General features: G+C 33.7%; 1 protein-coding gene across 3 annotated transcripts in view; it reads right to left on the reverse strand.

The window, feature by feature from the left end:
• Positions 1-21164, reverse strand: part of MDGA2 (MAM domain containing glycosylphosphatidylinositol anchor 2) — an 846425-nt gene that overhangs the window by 11150 nt on the left and 814111 nt on the right. For all 3 annotated transcript variants that reach the window (XR_003422473.2, XM_053224436.1, XM_027065661.2), the window contains exon 15: positions 8256-8386. Coding sequence is in view for 2 of the 3 variants with exons in the window: in XM_053224436.1 (XP_053080411.1) it covers positions 8256-8386 (131 nt within the window). In the remaining variant the exon portion in view is untranslated. The remainder of the gene's footprint in view (positions 1-8255; positions 8387-21164) is intronic.

Below are 21164 nucleotides of genomic sequence, written 5' to 3' on the forward strand. Positions count from 1 at the left end.
CATTGCTCAAAGCATTTCAAAATGTCTTTTAGGGACCATAAAGTATCAATCACTCCTAATTTTCCCATTAGCTGTCTTTATCCTCCCTTCCTTCTTCTTCCCATTCAGGTTACCTAGGTTCATGCTTAAACATATGGTCAGACCTACGTTTGGGTTAAAGACAGAGCCATGAAGCAGAGAGGTTGTGAAGGATGCTGTCACACTACTTTTGTGATAGGACTGAGAGGAAGCGTTGGGAGAGCCTTTTTCGGTAAGCATCAGAGTAGATTGATGTAATTTAATGTGCGTGTTGCCTCCCTGAAGTGAGTTGACTGTATGTGTATAGTTGGCTGAACAGCAAAAATACAAATCAACACAAGTCGAACTGTCATGTGTCATCAGGACTGCCTATATCTAGCACATTTTCTTATATGAAAACTTCATCCCTTTTTGATCCTGAATGAGTTAAGTGTTATAGAAATAAAAGCTGGCAGATTTATAAATTATTACATTTATCTGTACAACTATCAATAATACAGTTTGTCACTGAGTAAAGCAACTTTACTTACTGTGTAAGCATAACAGGTGTTCTATGTATTGTGTGTGGAAATAAATCAGAAATATAGTAGTAGCATAGATAGTGTAAACAGCAGTAGATGATAAAAATAATTTCTGACAATATCTCTTGGTATAGTTATATAATTAGTGTTTGTAATATTTATTTGTAATCGTGCAATGATAGGGAATCCAATATTCCAGAGAAATACTGTAGTCTTCCTCAGCCTCCTATTTGAACAAGGAGAAAAAGATCCTATGCCATATGTTTGTTTGTTTCCTTTAAATTCCCGTAAGAGTTTTGCTCCTAAGAAGATATAGATTGTTTTTTTTTAACTCCTACAGACTCTCACAAGAGATATTTATCGCATTGTTCTTTTTATGTTCTGAACTCCAACTCCAACTACATATTTAATTATTATAACAAAATTTTATGGATTCTAATATACTCGTAAGTGACTTCTAGACTAAGACCTAGAGGGATAACTTTTTCCTTTATATTGTTTTTGATTGTGAAGTAGGTAACAGAAATAAAATGCATACAGATTCAATTCAAACAGTGTACCTTGGCCAAACTTTCAAGTGTTTACAAAAATAAATCCTTGGTGACAAACAGCTTTTTCCCAGGTATAAAAAAGAAGAAACTATAACCATTCCTTATGATGTATCTCAAACTGGAAGCTATAATCTGTATACAATGATAACAATGTATTTTATTCATTTATAAAATAAATGTTCTCTAGTTTAACAGGTTAAATTTTGTCATATTTTTATGAAGGACCATCATGATTCTGAATACTATTACATTAGAGGGGTAAAATTATGTTCCTTTCCTCTTCAATACTTCTGAAATGCATTTGCTTTAATTGCCACAAAGAAGGAATTAATGACATCTATATACTTAGGGATAAAATGCTAAAGTTTAGGTTTCCTAAAAGAAGGCTCAATTTATGTAAAACGTGGTCTTTACACACAACATACTGATATTATTTAAATGATTTCCCTTAACGTAAATGACAAGTTTAAAATTTTATATATTTTCACAGTGTGCACATGCAATGCATCAAACCTAATATGTGATAAATACTGCATGATCATAAAATTAACTGTTGGTGGGTATATTCAAGTGGGAAGTTAATAAAATGTATGTTGGCTTCTGTTATTAGAATGACACTAAACAAAATTATTTTAATTCACTGATTGACAATTTCTTACGTACAGTATAGTGCATTAAAGCTTACCGATACAGATGTCAATAAAGAGACAGAGATATAGATGATGCTATTAAAACCTGTGTTCAAATATAATTTCTTAGTAAGGAAGAAAGAGCTCCATGCAACACTAATGAATAAAAATAGATGGGGGAGTCAAAGGATACAACACACTTTTGATGATTTGACTTCAATATTAATGATGCCTTCTGCAAATGCTCATAGCATATTCTTCAAGACAAGAAATACATCACTTCTGATTATTACTGCTAAGGCAACCACAAAGTCTAAGAATGCAGTCTGAAAACTGACAGTGTACATCACTTGGAAAAAATTAAGATACAAATAAAGTTTAAAATAGCTTTAACATTGGAAAAATTTTGTTTTCTTTTTTCTTTTTAGGTAGGCTTCATACCAAGTGTGGATCCCTAGTGCAGGTGAACTTACAACCCTGAGATGAAGACCTGACCTGTGATCCAGTCAGAAGCTTAACCACTGAGCCATCCAGGTGCCCCGTCATTGGAAAATGTTTACAATAGTTACTTTAGGAGCCATAGTTGTGTCTATATAATGGCCCTGGAATTTGGCTTAGAATGCCAGATATACATCTACTTGACCATGTGACAATATATTCCGGATAACTATTATTATTATTATTATTATTATTATTACCTAGATAAGCATGAAGGGAGCATGATGTAAAGAGAGCTAAAATCTTTTCCCACCCTATTTCATGTTAAGGATGTATGTTATTTAAGATACACTGTCTTGAAATCACTTTGAAATCTTTAAATGAGGATATAAAGGGAGAAGATCTCCAGATATCCTTTCAACTGTAATAAAGAAAATATAAAGAGCATCTTTTATGTCTCAGGATGTCTCCATATTTCCCCCCTGGAAAGCATTTGGAATATACTATGAAAAGAAGTAAAGCATTAAAAAGGATGGTTTTGTTTTGTTTTGTTTTGTTTTGTTTTGTTTTTGGTGTGTGATATAAATGATAAATAGCATTCTAAGATAACACTGCATCATTTTTACCTTTTTTGGAATTTTTGCTGTATTCATTCCAAATCTAGAAATAAAATATGTTTTCATCATAAGCACTGATCATGTTAAATTAATTCTTGAAAAATAACCCCAAAAGGAATTTCAGAAGGCTAAAACTTCTACTAACCCTGAGAAATACTAAACAATTTTATTTTCAGCTAAGCAAACTAACTGGGCACACTCAAACAAAGGACTTTGCAAGTGGCTGTTTTTTAAAGGGTTTATAAATCAAAATAATTTAAATGTATGCAACTCCAAACAAAACAACCTAAGTGTCAGTGCAGCAGAGGCTCAAGACTACTTATATCTCATTTAAAATTCCAAGAGGTAGGAGATATCCTTTCCACTTGAATTAAAGACATTCTACAATGCCACAAATCTACATTTGAGTAATATTAAAACTTCTCATAACTTAATTTATATCCTAATATATTCTGTACAGTTTTTACCATGTTTTCCTGGTAGGCATTACATACCAAAGCAAGTATTTTTGAAAAGCTCAATAGGTTATAAATTATTTTTGAGTATAAAATCACTTTGTCTGAAAAGAGTTCAAAATAACAACAAACTCAAAACCAAAATACAAACAATATATGTGGCAGGATGATGTAGCTGTGTTTCATGTTTCCTTCAAAAATCAAGATTTATGAATTTAGGTCAACAGACCTAAAAATATGTCAGAGAATAAAATAACATAGAAATACAAAATAAAGATTATTTTATTTATTTTATTTTTGATAATTACATAGCGTAGCAATGCTTCATTAAAAACTGCTACTTTTTGATTTGCTTTCAGCAAGGCAGATAAATAGGAACCAGACCTATCCTCTCATCAGAAACAACCAAATAACTAGACAAAATATAGGAAACAATGAGCACTAGGTAATGAAGAACAATGATCAATGAGTGACAGGAATCAAACAAGGTGAATCCTATGACTGTCCTATACAGAATTTATAGATCATGGTGCAAGCAGAAGAAAGACAGAACCTGGTAGAAAATCTGGGTTGAGGAGATAGAGCTGAGAGTCTAAGGAGTCCAAAGCAGCTAGACTGTGCAAGACAGGATATAAGCAAAGACAGAGTTACAGAGATCTGCAGAAAGTCCCCCTCGAGTATTCAGTAATGTACTCATCAGGGCGTGAATGTCTGGTAACTACACAAGAACTGGGAAAGAACCAGAGTGATGCATTTAAGGTAACAGTACCTAACTCACACAAGACATGAAAACCTCATAATTCATTGGACAGAGTGCTCAGAAGACTCTTGCATTGGCAGTGAGAATAGCCCTATACTAAACATTGCTTCAGCATCTTCCAACAAATCTTAAAAACAAGACCAAGATAATCAAACAGCTTCCAAATAACTACCAAACAAGCTCAAGAATAGTTACAGAAATATAAAAAAAATACACAAAAAATTTGCATTTAATAAAATTTTAAGAATTTTACCTCTCAGAATAAAATTCACAGTGTCTGACACCCAATCAGACTACCAGACATGCACAGAAGCAGATAAATAATGGCTTGTAATGAGGAGGAAAAAAAAATATCAGTCAAAACCAACCAAGAACTGACATAGGTATTAGCATTAGCAGACAATGACAAAGAAATCTAGTATAACTTGGTTTCATATACTCAAAACATTCACTAGAGATGTGGAAATATTTTTTAAGACACTCAAGTTGAACTTATAGAGACAAAAATGATAATGTCTGAAATGCAAAATACACTGAATATGATTGAAGGCAGATTAGACATTGCAGAAGAAATGATTCATGAATGTGAAGACACACCAGAAAACTATGCAAATTGAAACACAAAAATCAAAAAGCATTTAAAAAGCATCAATGAACTGTAACACCTTATATACGTGCACATAAATAAGGGGTCTTATATACATATATAAGATATTGGAGTCTTCAAAGAGAGGAGGAGGAACAAAAATATTTGAAGAAATATTAGCCAGACAATGCTTAAATTTTATAAAAACTATAAACTCACAGATTCAAAATCAATGAACCACAAGCACATGGAAAATGAAGAAAATGACATAAAAACATGTCACAGTTAAATTGCTCAAAACCAGTGGTAAAGAGAAAATCTTAAAAGCAGCCAGTCATATTACACACAGAAGGATAAATAGGAGTTTCAACAGATTTATTCTTGGAAACAATGCAAACAAAAAGACAGCAGAATATCTTTAATGTTCCAAAAGGAAAAACTAGAATCCTATACTCAGAGGAAAGATCTTTCAAAATATGAAGATGAAATAGACTTTTTCAGAAGTACAAAGGGTGAAAAGAATTTATGTTTACCAGACCCACACTATAATAAATAAATGTTAAAAGAAGTCCTTCAAGCAAAATAAAATTGATACCAGATGGAAATATGCATCTACAAAAGAACAAAAAGCACCGAAATGACAAATACTGTGAGCACCAACTATGCAAACCAAGGCTGACTTCTCAAGTGGAATGAGGCGAAGAGTTGACTGTAGTGAAGAGTTCTCCAAGGTTTGGAGTTTTGTGAATAACACTTTATTGAACATCTGCTTTAAACATTCTAATCAATCTCGTTTTGTGAATTTAATATGGAAATCTCTGAGGCTGCAGAAAATGTGTCATTTGTAGTGAGTTGTAAAAATGTTCTACTCTGAATTTATACTGACCACATCCTTCCTGGTAACAAAAGACTAATACACATCTTGAAATCCCTTCTTTAAATCAACAATTCTGGTTATAAGATGCAATGGAGTAAGATGGACCAAATCACAAAGGAAAGCAATTCCTTTCTATGAGATGAAACCTCAAGTTTGGAACTGATACTCTGCCTCTCATTTCTTTCCTCTATGAACTCTCTTCATTGCTTATATCCAGGGGGGCATTCCCTTGTGGATTCTCCCTGTTGTAACAACCTGACCAAAGCAACATTCCCTTGTAAGATCATAACAAAACAAAACAAAATTCATACTTTACTAATGTGAAAAATTATAGAATAACTGCATAAATATAACAAATTTAATATCTGCCTATAGGTCATTTTATTAACTCTGAGGAGTAAATAATTTTAGTTATGATGGTGGTTCTTTACCAAGATGGTTCTTTACCAAGGTGGTTCTTTACCAAGGTGGTTCTTTACCAATCTTGGTAAAGATTGGACACTCTGTGTAATGACCAGTGCACTGGACTCAACTTGCTTTTCTATTTGGGTATCACTGTCTTTAAATTCTGTGGGCACCCAACTTTCCTGGATCTCCTTCCTTTTAACTTTAAAAAATACTACTTAGGATTGAGCTCTTTCTCCCACAGTTGTTATTAATTATTGGTTAGCTTTCTGCATGGTTCCATCATTTAATCACTATTCACCTATGTACACTTTCCCTTGGAAATATCAACCATTCCCACATTTCTAAGTAGCACATACAACCTGATGACTCACAAATGTGTATGTCTCCAAAGTTTCACATAAACACATACAGCAACCTGCACAGCTTTAAAAGGATAGTCTATAGGCATTTTGTATTTACATGTCCAAGAAAGAAGTAGCCGTATTCAACCCTGAAGCTTTTCTCTTTCCTTCTTTCCTTCTTTCCTTCCTTCCTTCCTTCCTTCCTTCCTTCCTTCCTTCCTTCCTTCCTTCCTTCCTTCCTTTTTTTTTTTCTTAAGGTAATGTGTAGCACAGGCATTACCCAAGATTCCCTGGTTGGAAACCTGTTAGTCATTTATGGCTGCTTCCCAAATTCCCAACATAAAAGTGCTGTGCTAGTTTTCACACCTAAGTATATCTTGAAATCATCCACTTCTTTTTATACCACTTCCTGAGTTTATTCCTTCAACATCTTTTATGTGAATTTTGTGAGTGCTAAGTTGTTTGCCAGCCCAATTTTACCCACTTGAACCCAACATGACCACTGTACCAGGTCATTCCCCAACTAAAATCTTCCAATGACTCCCCATTATCTAAACCTTAACCTCAGATCACCCCAGTCTGATGTATCTTTAGGTACCAAATTCTAGATAAAAGTTTTTCTGTTTCTCAAGCAAATCCTATGGTATATGATGTCGATGTTTGTTTACTCTGAACTCTGCTGCAATATTGTTAGCTCTTGCTTGGCTTTGCAATCCCTCTCCTTGGTTCAGGTTTCACCTTATACCTCAAGTGTCTCTTGACATTCCTCCATACTGTTCTTGTTGTTTGGGTGTGCTCACAGAACCTTGTGCATACCTCTGTTACTGCAATTTTTACAGTATGTGATGTCAGTGTTTAGATGTATATTTCTACCAATCTGAGGTAAGCAATCATTTTAAAAAATTTTAATGTTTATTTATTTTTGAGAGAGAGACAGAGCACAAGTGGGGGAGGGGCAGAGAGAGAGGGAGACACAGAATCTGAAGCAGTCTCCAAACTCTGAGCGGTCACTACAGAGCCCGACGTGGGGCTTGAACTCACGAACCATGAGATCATGATCTGAGTCAAAGTTGGATGCTCAATTGACTGAACCACCCAGGCACCCCAAGCAATCATTTTGAGATCTTCAAACTATGTATGTTCCTGGCATATGGTAGTAGCTCAAAAAGTATTTATTGTTCGTTAGGAGAATAAATGATTATCTTGAATGTGTCTAATAAATATTTACTAAATTGATGTCTATGGCAATAACTAATAATTAATATAACTATTCTCTTAAAAACTTATTGTATATATATTTGATTTAATAATGTGTTGGTGAGGCAGTTACATAGGAAGCAAAAATATGTTTCAGTATATTGAGGAAATCACCGATAGAAAAAAAACACTTGAATATATAAAATACACATACTATATATAGTTACTAAAATCATTACAACTACATTATTTTCTCCACTGATATATTTTCATGAAGTATTGTCTCAAGCCATAGTGGCCATTTTTATAGTCATTAAAATTTATATTATATATTTGTAGCTTTCAATCTAAGCCTACCTTTCTATGTCAAAACAAAAAATAGCTTTGTTAAGTTCTCTGGCTTTGGTAATCAAAGTGATAAATTACTAAAATGACATTAGCCTAAAGAGACACATTTTGCTAAAATATATAAAATTTCATCAACTAAAATTCAAACAGATTGAGAACAGACTACCCAGCTTCCATTATTATAAGAACCCGTGTTATTTAACTTCAGATAACAAAATATACACATGTGAATTTGTAGAAATGGATTACATTTCCACTAGGCAAATCATTTAGATTCTGAAAGATAATTATTCAAACATATTACTTGATAGGTATTAATAAGAAAAAGGGTCATTTTCTCTTTATAAAACAGCTTTGAGAACTAAAGAAAAACTTAATACTGTCATTTTATGATACTTGTATCACAGAATTTCTGAATGTTCATATTCTAATGTTTGCTTAAGGTCTGCCTTTTAACATTATGCTCATGTGTAGCAATCTATTTACAGAAGTGATTGTTCTTCTCTTACCTGAAATGAAGTAATTGGATATATATTAACATGAGCCTCATTCCACCGTTGTCCTTTATTCCCACTTGAAGACCACAGTGGATTCTCTATGGTTGTCTGCCCTTTCAAACGCAGATAAACATTGAGGACACCTAAAAATAACAATGACATTTCATTTCATATATTTGTTTTTGTTTCACATTGGTTTCTCCTTGACCAAACACTTGTAAACTTTTAAAAATAAAATTTCTCAGGGCACTAGTGTCTCCTCCTTTCCTCCCCTCTCATTTCCAATCTTGCTCGTATGGCATTTGGCAGGCCTCCAAAGACAACTGTGTACTAATCCCTAGAATCTTTGAGTGTTATTTTATATGACCAAAGGGACTTTGCAGATGTGGTCAAATTAAGGATCTCCAGGTGAGAATTATTCGGGATTATCTTGGTGGATCTTAAATGTAACCCCATGTATCTTTATAAGATGGAGGCAAGAGAGTTGATATATGAGAGAAGAAGGTCGTGTGAAAGAAAGAGAGGATGCTATGTGGCTTGTTTTGAAGGTGAAGAAAAAAGCCACAAGCCAAATATAAGCAGCCTTTAGAAGCTACCAAAGGCAAAGCAATATATTCTTCCCTAGAGCCTTCAGAAGGAAGTAGGCCTGCTGACACCTTGATTTTAGCCCTATTTGACTCATTTTGGATTTCTGTCTTCCAGAACTGTAAGATAATACATTTTTGTTCTTTTAAGCCACAACACTTATGGTAACTTGTTACAGCATTAATAGGAAACTAATGTTTTTTGTATGTATTGAGTGACTTGACTCTAATTGCCCTATCTTACATTACCAAATAGCATCTCTTTGAGTTTACTTTTTATCCAAGTCTCATTTCTCTTTTAAAAGAATTATTTGAACATGAGAATAACTTTGTCTCATGATTTGATATATCTCTTTCAACAGTTTCACATTCTGAACCTCGTAAAAATAGTAGTGATGCTAATGATATTATTACAATATGGTATTGATATATAGTGAACACCTGCTCCAGATAAGGAATTAATCCTCTCACCAGTGCTATAAACTACTATTATTCCCAATTATAGACAAAACTTAGGATGGTTAAGTAATTTGCCCAATTCATACAGTAAGAAAATAGCAGAGGCAATATTTGAACCCATAAAGTCTGATATACTGATCAATAAGCAATCAGTATTTTGATACACTTAAAAAAAACTTTATTGAGATATAACTTACACGCAATAAAATTCTCTCATTTTATGTTATTTATTTTTTAAACGTTTATTTATTTTTGAGACAGACAGAGACAGAGCATGAACGGGGGAGGGTCAGAGAGAGAGGGAGACACAGAATCTGAACCAGGCTCCAGGCTCCGAGCTGTCAGCACAGAGCCCGACGCGGGTCTCGAACTCACGGATCGCGAGATCGGGACCTGAGCTGAAGTCGGCCGCTCAACCGACTGAGCCACCCAGGCGCCCCAAAATTCTCTCATTTTAAATGTACAGGTCAATAACCTTTGATTGATATATACTACAGTGTAAGTGCTGCTCAATCAAGATACAGGACACTTCCTCTTCCCAGAAAGCTTCCTTCCTTTCTTTCCTCTGCAGTTATCTTCACAGCCCTTGCTCCTATCCCAGGCAATTACTGATAGGACTCTCCTGACTGATGGTTTTGGCCTTTTCTAGAATTTGATGTTAATGAAATTATGCACTAATTATTTTTTGTGTCTCTGGCTACTTTTCCTCAGTATAGTTTCTGTTATATTCATCTATGTTATTCTATCATTTTAAATTTTAATATTTAGTTCATTTATAGTTACTGTAATTTTTGGTATGTTTGGAATTAAGACCATCTTATTTATTCTCCACTTGTACTTTCTGTTTTTGTTCTTTTGTGGCTCCTTCTCTTTCTTCTTTTCAGTTGATATATATGATTGTAATTTATTTCTTGTACTGATTTTTAAATCTCTAATTGTGTTTTAGTGGTTGTTCCAGGGCTAACAGCACTCATAACTCTTCATAGTCTAATTATAGGCAGTAGTTTATTCTTCATGCTCACAACTTTACATCATCATACTCTCTTTTCAGGTTTTACTATTATCTCCCTTCTTTCATTTCAAAGCTGATACTTCACATTCTTTATCTCACTACACACATGCAATAATCTTACCACAGTATAATTCATCTATCCTCCTTCCATTTTTAATAGTATTTTCTACTTTTTCCTAAATTGTAAATCTCAATTTACAGTAAACAGATATATTTTATGTAAATTATAAGAAGAAAATATAGTTTTAAAATTTTCTACTTATTTACCATTTCTGATGGACTTCTTTTCTACCTGTAGATCTGAGTTGCAATCTAGCACCATTTCCCTTTGGCCTGAAGAATATCCATTAGTACTTTTTGTAGTGGTGATCTGCTGGAGACAAAGTTTCTCAGATTTGTTTATATAAAAATAACTTCATTTCATTCATGTTTTTGTGACATTTAAAATTCTGCCATTTTTTTTCCTCAAGCCGTTTAAAGTTGATCTATTTTTTCTGTATGTCACTGTTTCTAATGTGAAATCAACCATCATTTTATCTTTGTTCCCTTGAATATGTTTTTATTTCTCCCTCTGGCTACTTTTGAGAATTTTTCCTTAGTTTTGATTTGCAGTAGTTTTATTACAATGTACCTAAATATGATTCTCCTTATATTCATCTTGGTGTAGAGTTTGCTGAAGGTCTTTTGGTTTTCCCTTTATTTATGCCTCATCTTTTTCCTCTCCTTTTCTACTTTTTCCTCTCCCTCTCCCTCTCTCTCTCTATATGCTCTCTCTTTATATATATATATATATATATATATATATATATATATATATATACACACACACACACACATATACATATATATATATATAATTGGAGATCTATCTATATAGATACATAGATAGATCTACCCTCTTTAGTTTTATTTGCCCTTATCTTCCTGCTTCAGCTTTATTTCAATGGATTGATTTTTACTTTTTCATTGACTTTGGACCCCATTTCCTGTTTCTCTGTATGTCTAGTGATTTTCATTGAAAAATGGGCATTGTGGACACAGTGACTATAGATTTTTAATCTTTCTCAGAAGGCAGTTTTATTTCAGTAGACTGTGCTCAGTGATCCATCATAGTAAGAAGTAGCTGTTCTGAATCCTTCTTTTTTCCATTTTAGATACTCAATGTGGCTCCAATTTTCTTGCTCATTGGTATTGGCACCTTGTATTTAGAAAGGCAACCTGTGCCAAAAGGAAGAGCTCTTTCAGGACATATTTCTGTGTGATGTAACTGCATTCTATTTTTTTGAACATGAATCCACAATAGGGAGGGATTCCAAGGAAATCAAGCCTAAATAAATAATACATTAAACATTAAATATAGTTATAATACTTTTGAACCCATTAGTTGTCATTGGACTAACAAATTGATATGTAGCATAAACCTTTCAGAAATTATTTGAAGAAACAGTCTGTATGTGCATTAGATAGAAAAGGGTCTCCTCATCTCTTCTATGGCTTGTGTCTGCTATAGCCTATGGCTGTATTAATGGTAACTGATTGGGTTGACCTGTGATGTTCTCTACTGATTTCTTATCTAACTGTACTGCTTTTTCAGAAAGCAAATTATCAGTTGTCTTTTTTTTTCTTAAATGTGACACTTTAGTTTCTCTACTTAGTAGAAGTCCTATGATACTTTGCATGTAAAGAATGATGGATGTTATCTCTAAGCTATTAAGGCAGTTCAAGTTGTTCTGTTCTTTAAAAGGGCCATATTTACATATGTAATATAAATTCAAACTTGAATTATTCCAATTTATGTTTACTGAATATATACTATGTGAAAAATATTTGTCCCAGGTCTAAAGAAGCCAGGTTTGTTTTATCCCAGATTTGAATTTGCTTTTGAATACATTATTTGAGCTAGAGTCAATTTTGACCAGATTTTATATTATTTTTTTTCAATATATGAAGTTTATAGTCAAAGTGGTTTCCATACAACACCCAGTGCTCATCCCAAAAGGTGCCCTCCTCAATACCCATCACCCACCCTCCCCTCCCTCCCACCCCCCATCAACTCTCAGTGTGTTCTCAGTTTTTAGGAGTCTCTTCCACTTTGGCTCTCTTCCACTCTAACCTCTTTTTTTTTTTTCCTTCCCCTCCCCCATGGGTTTCTGTTAAGTTTCTCAGGATCCACATAAGAGTGAAACCATATGGTATCTGTCTTTCTCTGTATGGCTTATTTCACTTAGCAGAACACTCTCTAGTTCCATCCATGTTGCTACAAAGGGCCATATTTCATTCTTTCTCATTGCCACATAGTACTCCATTGTGTATATAAACCACAATTTCTTTATCCATTCATCAGTTGATGGACATTTAGGCTCTTTCCATAATTTGGCTATTGTTGAGAGTGCTGCTATAAACATTGGGGTACAAGTGCCCCTATGCATCAGTACTCCTGTATCCCTTGGGTAAATTCCTAGCAGTGCTATTGCTGGGTCATAGGGTAGGTCTATTTTTAATTTTTTGAGGAACCTCCACACTGTTTTCCAGAGTGGCTGCACCAATTTGCATTCCCACCAACAGTGCAAGAGTGTTCCTGTTTCTCCACATCCTCTCCAGCATCTATGCTCTCCTGATTTGTCCATTTTGGCCACTCTGACTGGCGTGAGGTGATATCTGAGTTTGGTTTTGATTTGTATTTCCCTGATGAGGAGCGACGTTGAGCATCTTTTCATGTGCCTGTTGGCCATCTGGATGTCTTCTTTAGAGAAGTGTCTATTCATGTTTTCTGCCCATTACCAGATTTTATTTTAAAACGCAAGCATTACTTATGAAAAAAGACACTAGAAGAATAACTGACTGAAATAAATTCTTTAAACTATGTTATAATTTATATGTCTCATTAATTATACTCTGTAATCCAAATCAATGAATCCAAACTATTGATTTGCTGTTCTATTTTACGAGAAAAGCAATATTAACAAATAACTTTAGAATGTTTTTCCAGCAAGTTTCCAGTTTTTTGTTTTTTTTTTATGAAGCCATCAGGGATGACAAGTTCTCTAGTTTCCAGTTTTTTAAGTTTATAAAGAGAATTCAATGACAACAGTTATATAAACTTATGTTCAGGTCATCTAGGTCGATGAAATTAGAACTTGTGAAACAGAATAAAGCAATTCAAGAAAAGTTAGATTCAGCAAAGCTGATTCAGCACATTATTATAGTATTATAGTAAGAAAATTCCAAAGTGAAAATGATAGATTGTATTAATACCCTTTAAAAGTAATTTTAAGTCCTTAGAGGCACTGTGTTTATGCTTGAGTAGGCACCACGTATCAATAGGTATGAATTTAATCATCCCCAAGGATTTCAAATGCTGCATAGTTCCAAGATACAAGTTTGACATTCCTAAGCAAAACTTAACTGTATTTTTCTTCACTTTGGTTTCCTAATTCTTATATTTTGATCACCCCTTCTGGGTCAGGTGTGAGAGCTCAAGAAAACTGACCTCATGTTAGGGACCACAGTCAGAAAGGCTAAATGACCTCAAGAGCAGTGACAAATGTTTTAAAGTTATTTATGGCAATATGAAATAGGATGGTTCTTATTTTGATTTCACATACATTACTGTATAAATATAATTTTCATAAATATTATTTATAATTATTATTACCTAGTTCTTTCATTAAGTCATTAACATAATTTTACTTTTAACTATTTACTATAAATATATATTTTATATATTTTATATTAATAACTGAAATATATGTCCTAAAATGTGCATACATACATCCTACAGATACTTGAAATTACCAAGTTCGTATAAACTAATTTGTAGTTTGGTGTACTCCGAGGCCTAGGGATCACTTGCATATAAATCACATTTTTATTCTAATCAGGAACACAGCCATTAATTTGTGTTTCACATTTCATGGAACATGAAGATGTGCCAAAATCATCTAGCTTCAGGCAAGAGCTATGTATATTGATAGGTAATTGTTGGCATCATTTGTTTTATATACACAGACAAACATGGGAAATTATAAAATCATTATTTTCTGCTTGAATAGAAATGACTGCATGCATCCACTGTTATTATTTTTTCAATATATAATTGCAATTATATCTTAAATAAAAAATGTCAGTTCATTTTCTCCAGTCATTACCATGCCTTCTTGCATCCTGTTGAATCTCTCCATTAGTGTCCAATAAGTTTTCCTTAAACATAACCTTCATCAGGCTTTCTATTTCTCTGAACTATGTCAGATCCCTTTCTTAGACCCAGTCACTCTTTGACTATACCGCAGTCCCTACTGTGCTGTAAGAGCAATATTCTCCATTTTTTCATGTGGCTCCTTCTGTTTCTCACATTCTGTAACCTTTGCTTTCTGCTTAATACTTATTTGGATGGTTTACAACTTGTTCTTCTCCATAGAAATTTTATCTTAACTTTGCTGTTCTCAGTGTTTTATCCTTTATTCACCCATTGCACAGGGTTGTAAAGCATTTTAATGAATATTACTTTCATGAATATGACTTTTATTTTATTCAGTAATTTATTATCTCAAATATGATGACAAACTATTTGATGGATAAAAACCTTTCACCACAATTCTTATTTTCTGTAGAACCCTATATACCACTAGGCACATAGCATATGCAATTCATTCTATTGAACAAAAATGAGTGAATTCAAGACCTAAGGGTAAAAATACTCATCACAATAAACCTATATTTTCAGTTTAAAAAGTTTTTCACTGGGTGAGCAACAAAAGCAAGTCAACCCATTTGCTTACCATCAATTCAACTGATGAGATATTTTGTATTAATTACACTAAGAATTAGATTAGTATATTTTGAAATATCAGCCTTTCTTGATCATAGCATTAATTTTATTTAAAAATCTCAGCTTCTACTTTACATTATCTGAGTAATAAATAAATAGGAGGAGAATAAATTTAGGGGTAGTGGTAGTTCAAAACACAGATTTAAAAGGTAGGTGCACTAGATATTATTTATGGTCTTAGTAGAGGATCTGTGACAGGTGTCTGTAATAACACATTTTAATTATAAGTGGTCATAAATCATGGCTAGGTTCTATTCACCCTCCCCTTAAGAAATACATCTTAATTCAACAAAGCAGTTTCCTCAATGAATGTCCCACCTGCAGCATTATTTTCACACTGATGACATTGGCATTATCAGTATTAAATACATACAAGACTTTACTGAAAACAGGCTCAAACTGTCTTTCCTATAATGTCTAAATCTAAGAAGTAAAATATGTGAGATTTCTTATTTGAGGAAAATATTTGAGATATAAGCAAGAATCTCTAGTTTCTTAACTCAAACACAAGAAATATGGTCTTTGACCAAAGTAAGAATAAAAATCAGACTCCTAAAACCACATAGAACGTTGTCAACATCGCCTTTTCTATATGTTGTATAAAAACACTGAAGTCTCCATTTTAAAATCTTTGAATGCCAGCACTGAGAAAGTTTTATTCCACTCTCACTAAAGGATAACCTGAGATAGCTTATTAAGAGAAATTTAATTAGAGGTTAATTCTATTTCTGCACTTTGTTAGTTAATCATAAGGTGACATATCTGGACCATGACACTTCAGCTCAAAACACAAATTGTAATGTATTGTGGTCCATCAGTATATAAACTTCCTATTTGAACAAGTTTTAGATCTTTCTAAAAGTACTAAGTGAAGACATTTTCCATTATATTTTAAGGGTGCTTTTATAAACATAAATTTCTCTTTGAATTAGTTGCTAAGAAATATGTGATATTCCTCTATGCTTTAGCTGCCAGAGCACATTAAGTCAATGATTAACTTCTATTTTTTCCCCCAACCTATTCTATAAAGCCTTAGTGAAATGACCTATTTCCAACCTACACAAATACTTTTAAGTAATTTGCTTTGTTATTCTTCTAACACAGTCAGAGCTTAAATATCTAGTTTAGATTATTATTTTATAAAATCTATTAAGCATTTTTGTTTCAGAGGAACAAATATATATCAGTTATGATTGCTGCTCTCAAGGAGCTTACAGTCTATCAGAGGTCAAGGTGACAAACATTATGATAGAGATGTATACCAGGTGTTACAGGAACAAAAAGAGAAGGAGGATGGGGAAAAATTTCACATGTCCTTGATTTAGATTTTAAAGGAAGAATATGAGTTACCTACATGATTTAAGGAAGGGAAAAAGTACTTATTCTATCATGTGATTTAAAAAATATTCATTTGCTTAATAAATATGTATGTAGTGGACAAATAAATATTTATATTTGCAGGGCACCATGTGATGGGGAGAGAGATTGTTTCTGCTCCCCCCAAGTATATAGTTCAGTAGAACAAAGAGCCTAGAAAAAGGCTCCAGATAGAAGATAGCTCAATTTGGGGAACTTCCTGTATGGCTGATATAGACCATGCTGCTGCCCTAAGAAGCCAGAGGGGCATATATCCTTAAGGTCCTTATGATACTAGTTTGAGAAAATTATATTTACCCCAGAAACTATAGGCCCAAGAGACAGCAAAGAAATCAGTTATCAGGGGAATTCAGTAATACACACAAGAAGTGATTGGCATTGAAATTGAGCATTATATCCTAAAACATATTCCAAAACACTGAGGACTGATATCCTGGTCTCCAACTGCTTCAACTCTCTATCACTCATGAGTCTGTTTCCATTTGCCTACAATGGTCTACTCTTTGAACATGCAAAAGCTGTATTTATTTTACAGAAAAAAATAGGTACTGTTAGATACTGTTAAAAAGGCAACTTCTAAGTCCACTTGCTGCACTTGCATCTAGGAATGTATCAAAAGCCACAATTCCCACTTAATTCTTTTCTTCCCACCTCAGTGGAAGTGACATTCTTTCCCCTTGAATCTAGTAGGGGAATCATAACTCTCAATTCCCATCTCTTCAAGAAATTTGCTTCCCTCCAACTTTAGTATCTATAAACTTACCTTTCATTAATTTTTTTCCTCTTAAAAATAAGCACATCTATAACCCCACATTTCTCTACTTTATCACTTCTTCCCCACCCTCAAGATTCATGAAAGAATGGATCCCATGACTGGACTCCTTTTCCTTGTTTCCCATTTGTTCCACAGTGAAATTAGCTTTCTAGAGCCACAACTTTATTGAACCATTCTTATCAAGCTCAATGAATGTATTCATAAGTGCCTTTTGTATTTTTATCTTTAATTTCCTGGTATGCTTATATCTTACATTCTTCCTAGAAATAAATGAAGTACATATTTTACTTATTTTTTAATAAGCTTTTTTTCACATCAGGTGACCTCATATGAAGTTCAGTTTCAATGCAAGAATATTAGAAATTCAGATGATTAATCAAGAATCACAATGCCTTCTTGCACCTACAGGATTGTTGAAATAATCTTACGCTATTGTCAATATCTATTGTATCAGTACTTATAAATCAACAGTTTAAGGGTAACATGTTGTAGTTTTCATTTGTTTTCTCTTCAATTTTGATGAAACATTTAGCTAACAATAAATTGTACCTGTGTGGCAAATAAATGCTAAGATGCCTCCCAATGATTTCAGCCTCCTAGCATTAACACCCTTGTGTATTCCCCCCCCCCCCCCATTGAATGTGGGGTGGAAATATCAGCTCAGTTATAATAAATAGCATAAGGCAGACATTATGGAATGTCACTTCAGAGATTAGGTTATAAAAAGTCTTGGGCATGTATTTGCTCTCTGTCAGTGCTTGCTTTGGAGAAAGCCTGCTGCCATGCCATGAGACAGTCCTGTAGAGATGTTCCTATGACAAGGAACTTGAGAGAATTGAGAGGAATTCAACAGCCAGCAAGATATCAATGTCCTTAGTCCAATACCTATGAGGGAGTGAGGCTTGCCAGACACCAAGTGAGTGGGCTTAGAAGAAGTAATATCATCGCTAAGTCAAGTATTCAAATTAGACAGTCGTCATGCCTGATAGCTTGTCTGCAACCTGGTGAGAGACCTTGAACTACAGACACTCAGCTAAGCCTCACCTAAATTCCTGACCCACCGAAACTGAGAGATGAATGTTTGTGTTTCGAGTCACAAAATTTTGGGGAAACTTTTTATGTAGCATTAAATAATACAACATATTTGACTTTACATCAAAGAAGAATATCTTTTCTAAGTAATGCATAACTGATTGCCCATTTTTGTATCATTAAAAGTTACAACTCTCCTCAATGATATACTGAGCATTAGTCAAAGTTTAAACACCAAAGATTATGTATGGTTACTCAGGAAATAATAATCGCAATTAGGCTATTAGAAATCCACGCAAATCATTTTCGAATTTGGACTTGCAAAAAAATGAATAAAACTGAGAATGTAATTTGTAAAACCAGTGACTATAAATGCCCCCAGGTTTACAGATAAATGAGTGTCTTAGAATAATATTTACAAAGAGGGAAGGTTTCAGCTACAGGCAACCTCTCCCTAATGAGGTCACTCATCTGGTCCTGATTAGTGCACGTCTGGAATAGACATTTTTGTCTACATTTTAGTAAGCAGCATGATTGTACCTTGCTGGGAGGGACTCTAATGACAGATCTGATACCTGCAACCTTCAACCATCTGATGAAGCAGAGAAATGGCACAGGCATCAAAATGGTTAAGTGTTTGAGAACATGGAAGAAATGGAGAACTGCCTTCTTCCTGAAACAATCAGAATAAAACTGGCAGAAGTCAACTGGACATTTGTTGACAATAAAGAATGATAAGTATAAAAATTGTGAAGTTAGAAGTATATTACAATTATCTTGAACCTCAATATAAATATGGAGAAAATTTGAGAGGGGGCCAGCCTCATAAAAACAGTACATGCACATTTTACTCATTTAAGTAATTCAAAATATTGATCTTGGAATTATTTATTTAAAAGCCATTTTAAAACAAGCCTGTTCCAAAGGAAACTGGGAGAAGAGAAAGAGAGTCTAAGGAATATCTTCAAAGTGAAGAATACATCACCAACTAATGGGAAAATGAGAGTTGAGCTAATCCTACCTTTGTAATAAGATCATAATCTCATAGTAAATAAGATGGTTTGGCAATTGTATGGAGATTTATTTCCCTTCATAGGTTAGGCTGTAGTGAACCCATGACTACTGTTATAACTTTCTAACTGCTTTTCCAAACTGTATTCTGTTTCTCCATGATTTTACCCACTCCTATAAGATTTATTTTCCCAAATCAGAAATCTCATCATGCTTTTGTCATCTGCCCAAAATGTGTATGTCTTCCCCTAACTACTAAATTAGTTAAACATTTGTGACATTCCAGTGAGTCTCTCCACAGAACGGCAAAGTAAGCAAATCCTGTCCAGCTTCCCAGATTGGTACCATGGTTCGTTATTTATCAGCTGTGACATTATGGCAAGTAAAGTAAAGTAAAATTCTCTGTATCAGTCTCCTTATCTATGATAGAGGATAATGATTTTAATGAGTACAAATGTTTATTATAATAATTAAAAGAAATAATCCATGACGTGTTAGGAATAGTGACCGACATTAGCTATTACTTTATTATTGCTATTTGAGATTCAAAGTAACCTAAGGTTAAGAGTGTCTACATCTGAGATTTCATATATATTATCCTATTTAGCATGAACTACAAATTTCTGAAATAGGAATTAATATTTCCATTTTACACACGAGGAGATCATGATCCAGGTGTTTTAAGTGAATTCTCTGCATTCTTAAAGTAAGCTACAGCCAAGTTCCAGCCCAGATTTCTTGACTTCACCCTCAGAGGACTTTTCATTGCACAAGTTTGGCCTTCCTGGTGTATTACCTAGTGCTCCACTGTGAAAAATACTGGTTAATAGTGCTGGCAATGAGTTTACGACCCAGCATAACCAGTTCCTTGCAATTCAAACAAACTCTCTGGGACTCAGTTTTTTTCTGCTGTAAAAAATGGACAGTGATGTTATGCTCATATTTTTAAACTGATCAAGAGGATTACTTCACTTAAATGGTACAGTAACTGGCATCTATCATGTGCACGATTGTGTTAGCTTATGTAATTATATATTTATATTTTTAGTTTTGTTCATTTACATCAAAACATTTAATGTCATCCTAGCTTTCCACATTTTATTTCCTCACTATCAGTACCTTAATCTTCCCTGTGCTCATTTCTGTCCATTGAAAATGTAACCTTCTTTCATAGAGAGATGTTTTCCTTTGTCCCGAAGCATTGCCTTATTCTTCTGCTAGATACAGACCCACAACCCCTTGTCCAAGCTCTGTGGTGATAGATGCTTCACCATTCAGAATTTTGTCTTCTTTTAGAAAGGTAAAAGAATGCCTATCTTATGGATTACATGATAGTCTCTGGAAGAATCTGGAACAGAATCTTATAATCAAACATAGTCATATTTTTGCTGCAAATAATATAAATGTTCACACTTATTTAGATAAATAAAGTTTATAAACAAGCTCAGATTATTTCGGGTCCTATATTCCAACACATGGAGATCAGATAGCATGTGTTGCCAAATAATTAAATTAAAAAATTTTGTGATCAGTTTGATTTTATAATTGTGCATAAAGACATGTAGACCTGTATGATTTCTCCCTACCTCCCGCAGCAGTTTTGCTATGTTGTCTGTAAGGCTATGTGGTATGAGGACATTCTTAGATCCTACTAGGTATGCTAGGCATACTTTATAAACAAGAAAATATCATCCCAGTATTCCAAATGCAAAGACAGTGCTAAAGGTATTTATCTTTCAAATATGGCAATACCTCTTTTCATGGTCATTAATATACACTGAGTCATTATTTGAGCAAGTTTCTTTGAAAAGAAGCTGCTTAAATTATACTGCTATTAATTCCA

The sequence above is a fragment of the Acinonyx jubatus genome, chromosome B3, assembly GCF_027475565.1.
Source record: "Acinonyx jubatus isolate Ajub_Pintada_27869175 chromosome B3, VMU_Ajub_asm_v1.0, whole genome shotgun sequence".
In the NCBI taxonomy this organism is placed as follows: domain Eukaryota; kingdom Metazoa; phylum Chordata; class Mammalia; order Carnivora; family Felidae; genus Acinonyx; species Acinonyx jubatus.